The 7,365-nt window shown below is 41.4% G+C and overlaps 1 protein-coding gene and 1 long non-coding RNA gene across 2 annotated transcripts in view; one reads left to right on the forward strand and one right to left on the reverse strand.

The window, feature by feature from the left end:
• LOC103151924 (ribose-phosphate pyrophosphokinase 2) overlaps positions 1–6,593 on the forward strand; it is an 8,529-nt gene extending 1,936 nt beyond the window's left edge. Inside the window, exons 2-7 of the mRNA XM_007572207.2 lie at positions 2,280–2,463; positions 2,671–2,769; positions 4,487–4,611; positions 4,763–4,936; positions 5,044–5,203; positions 5,657–6,593. Coding sequence (XP_007572269.1) covers positions 2,280–2,463; positions 2,671–2,769; positions 4,487–4,611; positions 4,763–4,936; positions 5,044–5,203; positions 5,657–5,749 — 835 coding nt within the window. The 3' untranslated portion in view covers positions 5,750–6,593. The remainder of the gene's footprint in view (positions 1–2,279; positions 2,464–2,670; positions 2,770–4,486; positions 4,612–4,762; positions 4,937–5,043; positions 5,204–5,656) is intronic.
• LOC107832928 (uncharacterized) overlaps positions 1–7,027 on the reverse strand; it is a 22,504-nt gene extending 15,477 nt beyond the window's left edge. Inside the window, exon 1 of the long non-coding RNA XR_001658653.1 lies at positions 5,877–7,027. This is a non-coding gene — a long non-coding RNA (uncharacterized LOC107832928). The remainder of the gene's footprint in view (positions 1–5,876) is intronic.
• Between the last annotated feature and the right edge of the window lie 338 nt (positions 7,028–7,365).

The following is a 7,365-nucleotide window of genomic DNA, read 5'->3' on the forward strand; positions in this document are numbered from 1 at the left end:
TCACAGAGACTATTCTGGTTGGTCGAGTTTATGGGACGAGCTTCTCAGATCTCCGTGCGGCCGCGCGCATTAACTCTAAGTAGACAACGCATTTGATATGGTTTGATGCATCGTGTAACCGGAAAAATAATACTTAAAATAATATAAAATCTGCGTGATGCGTGACTCCGAGGAAAGCGCGAAAGCTCCTCACCAGGCTGAACCTGCATGATCAGGTTAGCGCTGCTCGTTATCCACAAACTCTCCGGCCAACCGGGACCACAGACATAAACTTTACAGGGAAGACAGACACAGAGCTACACGCTGGGCAGCGTGTTGACATGTAAACGCCGCATATAATTGTTCGTTCACAAAGATAAATCATTCTCACCACTCCACAACGCGCCTCTGTATTCGCTACAACTTTTTCCTGCTGTTCACATTGAGCTGCGCAACCAGAGCTAACGCGGCGGGTTTTAAACTCTTACCTAGAGTTCTCCAAAGGATCATAATTCCTCACAGTAAGTTGATGTAAATATCCATACAGGTCAGCCTTTGTCCAGTTTGAGTGAAAGGAGGCGGCAGCGCGCGATCCCGCTGAGGTAAAGCAGCGGCAGCGCGCGAGGCAAAGCGCAGAGGCGCCAGCGGTGTGATTGGTCCACGCTGTCGGGTTTTAAATGCATAAACTATAAACCTATTATAAACCTATCCTTTAGGAATAAATCTGCTCTGCTAGTGAAATGCTAAGAGCAAAAGAGACGCTTGCAGAACCGGCTTTAAAAAACAAACAAACAAAAAAACGATCCGCCCCCCCTCCCCCTTTCCTAGTAACGTAAACAAGCAACGCTTAGCCTGGCGGCGGGGCTAGGAAAGCATGGCGGGCCGCCAGGCTTATAATACACTGGGGGAAACCCTGAAGTGTACTTTATTGATCCAAAAGGGAAATTAATATAATTTAAATTTAATTAAAGACAAAAAAACATTTAAAATACATTCAATAAGTTAAGCTATTTAGCTTTTCTATATTTCATTATTTCATAATTAAACAATATGCAAAAATAATTCATAAAAATGTGTGTACCTTACATTTTTTAGAAGTCATACAGGCAGGAGCAAATATTTAACAGTTGTTAGGTTGCAGCATATTTGCCTCTGTCGTCGGGAGCAGACGCTGAAATTGTCACGTCAACCTCAGGCAGGCTCTGTCCAGTAACGCATGCAGTCGGTGAACTTTCGTTTCCAGTCATTTTTCCTGCGCTCGGATGTGATTGGGTTACAGTTCGGAGTGGATCAGCAGCTCCCTGCTGCATTGCTGCTCTGCGTCAGGGAGGTTAGTTACTCTCAACTCCGCTGTGGTTCATCACATGCACACAATCTGTGCTCACTAATTTCCAACCTTTCTGACCGGTGTCGTCTTTTACTGACGATTTCCTGCCCCTGGCTTTAACCTGTTTCTCTCAGCTTGTGCGCTGCTGGGAAGGATGACCTTTTTGGATCTCATGCCGCTCCATCGTGGTGGTGTTTTTCCCCACTGCAGCGTTCGTTTCAGCATGGACTTGTGGCAAACAAAGCAGTTTGCGTAGCCTTTTTTTGTTTGCAGGGGTCACGGGGTCACTTGTTGTTTATTTTTGTTTTATGGTAAATGGTAAAAATAAGTTGCCGATGCTTTCCTAAAGCGGAGATGGAGAAGTTTTGTTGTAGCAAGTTGGGAAGGTGGAGCTAAATTCTGGAAGAAAATCCACACGAGATTTGAGTCTGAGCGTGTTAGAACGGCCTAGTCAAAGTTGCAAAACTTTAAATTTGATGTTGCTCTTAGAACACACGCTGTGCTTTATAATCTCACCTTCGTCAAAGGAGGTCAGAGCTTTTAACGATGCCTCAACCTTTTTATCTCTCTCTCTTTTTTTTAAGCTGGTAATGTTTCCACTAATGACTTGAAAAAAAGAAAAAAACAATTCCGATAATCCAGAGTTAACTTTCTCTCCAGGGAACTGGATCTGTTTGTGTGGTGCAAAGCGCAACAACAAAGATTGCGCCGTTTCCTTCTCGCAGCTCTGCTCTGCTGCAGCGCCGGTCCGACCAGATGACCCCAAAGGTCAAGGACCAGAGTGGAGGGAGTCCCTGGAAATGATTTCTCACATTATACCTCTGTTTGCTTTTTGTTATACAGCTGGAATTTGATCAACATTAATCACCAGTTACGTGCTGCCGGCAACCCAAGCAGCCTGGGAAACAGCAATGCTGCTAAAGTGTTTTTTTGTTTGTTTTGTTTTTATTTTAACTTTTTTTTTCCTCGACAGCGTGGAAATCGGGGAGAGCGTGCGCGGCGAGGACGTCTACATCATCCAAAGCGGCTGTGGCGAAATCAACGACAACTTGATGGAGCTGCTGATCATGATCAACGCCTGCAAGATCGCCTCGTCGTCCCGCGTCACCGCCGTCATCCCCTGCTTCCCGTACGCCCGGCAGGACAAGAAGGACAAGGTCAGGCGAGCCGCAGAGCCCAGAGAGTTATTCCCCCTGCAGTGCCGAAGTGGCGACTCCCAAAAGAGAGAGAGAGAGAGAGAGAAAAAAAAAAAAGTCGTGCAGCACGTTCTGCATGTGCGGGCACGCTTCAGAAGCACAGCGCCAGCGCATCTGCACACCCCGATCATCGTTTTGTTTTGTCCTTTTTTTTCTGTCTGGATTCAGAGTCGAGCGCCTATATCGGCCAAGCTGGTTGCCAACATGCTGTCGGTGGCCGGCGCTGACCACATCATCACCATGGACCTCCACGCCTCGCAGATCCAGGTGTGTGAGCTCAACCTGTCAGACGAACATGTGAACATGTGTAAAGGGATAAAAAAAATACACAAGGAAAATGGGAACTAAATTTGACTTTTTAAATTTGACCTCGGTTTAAAAAGACTTCCAGAACTCAAATCCTTACTGGAATAGTTTGCACAGCCCCTTTTTACAAGAAAAAAGCTCTTCTTCTTCTTCTTTAACTTTCTATAAGTGTTCACTCCTTTCACAGAATTTAAGGTCTAGAAACAAAAAAAGTTGACTTTGTTCTCAATTCTTGGTAAATACGTTTTATTTATATTCTAATTAAAAGAAAATATTTCAGATTATATATAGAAGAAATGCTAAATAAGTGATTGACAGATCATTATGTAGAAAGGTGATGGTGTAATAGGGCAGTGCATGTTGAAATAGATGGGTTGCAAAGAGAATGGTTAGGGTCAAAGGTCAACAACCTTTTCAGCCCCATGTCATTTTTGCTTTCTGTTCAGCTGAACACTTGTTTATGCTCTCCAAAAGGAAAAAAAACTTTTTTTTATTTAACTCCTGTCTTAGAAAATTAGTTTATATTTTTAAATTCTACAATAATTTTAGGGTTTATTTATTTATTTTTTTAGTAGGGTCTATCTATAAATTAAAAAAATATTTTTACAGACAAAGATATCAGAAAGCACATTATTTGCAACTTTTTTTTAAAAAAAAACCTACGTCATAAAAATAACATTCCTTTGTGGAAATGTTTTGCATATGTTGGATTAAGAAACAGTGAAAACTGATAAAGTTAACCTTTAAAAAAATTAATTACCTTTACATTTTAAAAAATTTCTCAATTCTTTAGCACATTTTTCCAAAGTTACTATGTTTGTGCAAACATCTGAGTCTTTTTTACATATAGTATAAAGATCCATAATATGGAAGACCAAATGTGCCATAATCAAATAAATAAATAACTTGTTATGCACATTTTTGTTTCTTCAGAACATTTTAATAAAAACAAAACTTTAAACATATTTATGCATCATTTTGTGAAATATTTTGAACATTCATTAATTAAACATATTGAAGCCACATTATCGTTTCATATTTCCAGTGCTTCATTCTGTCATGACATAATTTCCAGCAGCCACAGTGCCGACCAATCACCTTATCTTCCACACTGTTGGCCCTGCCCACTTATTTTTATAGGTGAGGCTCACAGATAAACTTATGATATACACAGGACTAATCCTGAAGTAAATATTTATACAGTAAAATAAACATGCCTTGAACATTCAATAAATACACATTTTAATTTATTATTCTATATGATTATTAATTTCAATCATCCTAAAACCAATTCAAACCAGATCTGGCAGAAAAGCTCTCTATCTCAGTTCCTTTTAAAGTCCCACTAATTTTTTTTTATTTTTATTTATTTTAAATAAATAATTACTTCCTTACTCTCATCAGTTTTCTGTTGCTTTAAACTTGAATTATTGATCCGACTGTAGATTTAGGTGAGTTTTAGCCTTCTGTTGTCTGTTTTAATCTCTTTTCTCTTGTTTAAAAGCGTTTAAATGTCTCTTGGGTCGTATTTAGTCGCCTAGGAAACAGTTCATGCATGCTTACTGAACTTTAAGAAGTTAGGAAGTCGAGGACTTATCAACTAAATAAATTTCTCAAAATTGTGAGGTTTTCTGAACTCCTAAGCCAAATATTTCTTTTTTTTTTCTGCGTTCTGAAGGGATTCTTTGACATCGCCGTGGACAACCTGTACGCAGAGCCTGCCGTCCTGCAGTGGATCAAAGAAAACATTCCTGAGTGGAAGAATTGCATCATCGTGTCTCCAGACGCCGGCGGAGCAAAGCGGTGAGCAGATTTGATAAGACGCGTCGGGGGTCAAAGGGCAGCGTCGCCGGGTCGGATAAGCCGGAGATGGTCTTGCCGCTCGTCGCATAGGCACAACCGATTAACAAACCCTCGGTTTGATTCTGTTTGGCTTTGGTTGCGTCTCGCGCAGCGTGACGTCCATCGCCGACCGCCTCAACGTGGACTTCGCCCTCATCCACAAAGAGAGGAAGAAGGCCAACGAAGTGGACCGCATGGTTCTGGTCGGGGACGTCAAGGACCGCGTGGCCATCCTGGTGGACGACATGGCCGACACGTGCGGCACCATCTGCCACGCCGCCGACAAGTTGGTCCCTCCCTCTCCCCTTCCCACCCCGTTCAGGTCCTCGAGGCGTTCGCCGCTTGCCCCGAACGTCTCTCTCAAAGGCGCCGTGTTGGTTTGTCGTTCATCAGGTTGATTGACGCCGGCGCCACCAAGGTCTACGCCATCCTCACGCACGGCATCTTCTCCGGTCCGGCCATCTCCCGCATCAACAGCGCGCCGTTCGAGGCCGTGGTGGTGACTAACACCATCCCACAGGAGGAGAAGATGAAGGCGTGCCCAAAGATACAGGTAGGCTTTTTACGTTTTTTTTTCCTGCTAATTCTGAAGGTCACCTACTGATCCCCTCGACTTGAGTCAAATATTTTGGATTTTATTCCAGAAGTTTTCTGTTTTTGATGAACTTCTGCCCCAATCTTCCCCGTAGACTCGTTTGTAGTCTCCCTTCTTGCTTCTCAAAGGTTGACTTTTTTTTGTCCTTAAACAACTTTGTAACTAAATTGGATAAACTGTATCGTATAACGGTGAATTGAAACTGTCTTCTTGAGTTAATTTGTCTTGTTTTTATCTCCTAAGTTGGGCTGGAAAAGTTTGAAAACTTACCTTGAGGATTATTGAACGGTGCTTGAATGTCACTGAAAGTTGTTTTAGTTTTCGGAGCCTCAGTGAATGCATCAGAGGACAGAAGTGAAACTTTTAGAAAGTGTTCCGCAGAACTGAGCTGGCTCCTGCGCTTCTCACCAGGTCATCGATATCTCCATGATCCTGGCCGAGGCGATCAGGAGGACCCACAACGGCGAATCGGTTTCGTATCTCTTCAGCCACGTACCTCTGTGAGGAAGAACCACCCCGCCCTCCTTCTCCAGCTCCTCCTCATCATCCTCCGTTTCTCCTCCCACGAGGCCTCTCTGGCCGGCACTTTCTGGCCGAACAGCCTCGCTCGTGTGACTCCCAAATCGGTCACTCACACACACACACATCCTCAGTGACATTTCCACCCAGCAGACAAAGACCAAGTTTGTATTTATGACTTTCCTGTTAGTTTTAAGTTTCACTTCAACCAAGTGGTCCATCGTGTCGCATCTTATTTCTTTTTTTTCTTCTTTGTTTTTAAATTTCTTGCTGAATCCAGTTTCAGTCGTGCATTCCTCTCTGGCATGCGGCGTAAACATTTAAGAGCGTCTCCTTCTAACCTTTTTAACTCACTAACAGTCTGACTTGAGCAGGGATTCAGATTATGCCATCAGTTTTATTTTTTTATTATTATTTTTCATGAGCCACAAGCTGCTGTCATGATGTTAGCATGACCTCTCTCTGATCTAATCCTTCTGATTGTACTAAAAAGTTCTAACTAACGCAAGGTGCGGCAGGCTCGTTGCCTGCTCTCTCAAAAAAAGGTCATGAGAATCAATGGAGCCCAAAGCTTTTTTTTTAATTTCTTTAAATAGTGTTAAGAATCCGGGACCTGTTTGTTGTAAAGCGGCGTCGCTGCCACAGCTGTAACGGGTTACTTCTGTTGAGTAAAGACAGGTTTCACAGTGTGCCTGAAAGCGGCTTGAAAGGTGATTTTTAAAAGAAAGAAATGTGCTGATCTTTCTTTTTCTTTTTTTTTTCTTTTTTTAAATGTACCACAGGAATAGCTGTTTCTTTTAATAATAAAGCGCTGAAAATTGCAAACTGATCCCGACTGAGTCTGATTTTTTCTCTTTTACGCACACAGTTAGCAGAAATAAATACTTTATTAAGTCTACGAAACATGAAAAGAATGGGGCTAATTCATTTTGCACCTGCGTGGAAGTGGAGTTTGAATACGTATTTGCATCAAAGTGGCGTCGCACACAGGTAACGACGGTGCAAAAACGAACAAATATGGATTGGCATCTGCAAGAATGTCAAAAAATGCAGGAAATGATCAAACTGAACAGAAAAAAGCTGCATAACCTTTAATTAGTGGAACTGCAAAGATTTTTCCATATTTGATGAACATAAACCAATAAAATACACACCTGGAAATTATTTTAACTTTTACTTGAAGTTCCTTCTAGTTTATTGAAATCCCTCTTGAATATTTGAAACTTACTTCTTATTATCACTGATATGATAATTCTCACATAAAAGCTGTACTTTTTATGTTTTGAAAGCGCAGTAATTAAAAAAAGTTATATATATAAGGAACATGCGTTCTGCCTGTATTTCTCTAAAGGATGTTTAGATGTATCGAGCACTAAAACTGCTTTAAAAAGGAGTGTGGGCAACTAACAATGCCAAGGTTTCATTCATACATATATAATTGTGTGAATATATAAATAAATAGTTTTGGAGATAAACGTATTGCTTAACCCTCCTGTTATGTTCCGAGTCAATTTGACCCGTTTCAAAGTTTAAAAATAAAAAAAAATAGAAGTATTTTTTCTGCATGAAACTTTTTCTATTTGTCTTAATAGGTGCACTCT

This window comes from Poecilia formosa, unplaced genomic scaffold, assembly GCF_000485575.1.
Source record: "Poecilia formosa unplaced genomic scaffold, Poecilia_formosa-5.1.2 Scaffold297, whole genome shotgun sequence".
Lineage (NCBI taxonomy): Eukaryota > Metazoa > Chordata > Actinopteri > Cyprinodontiformes > Poeciliidae > Poecilia > Poecilia formosa.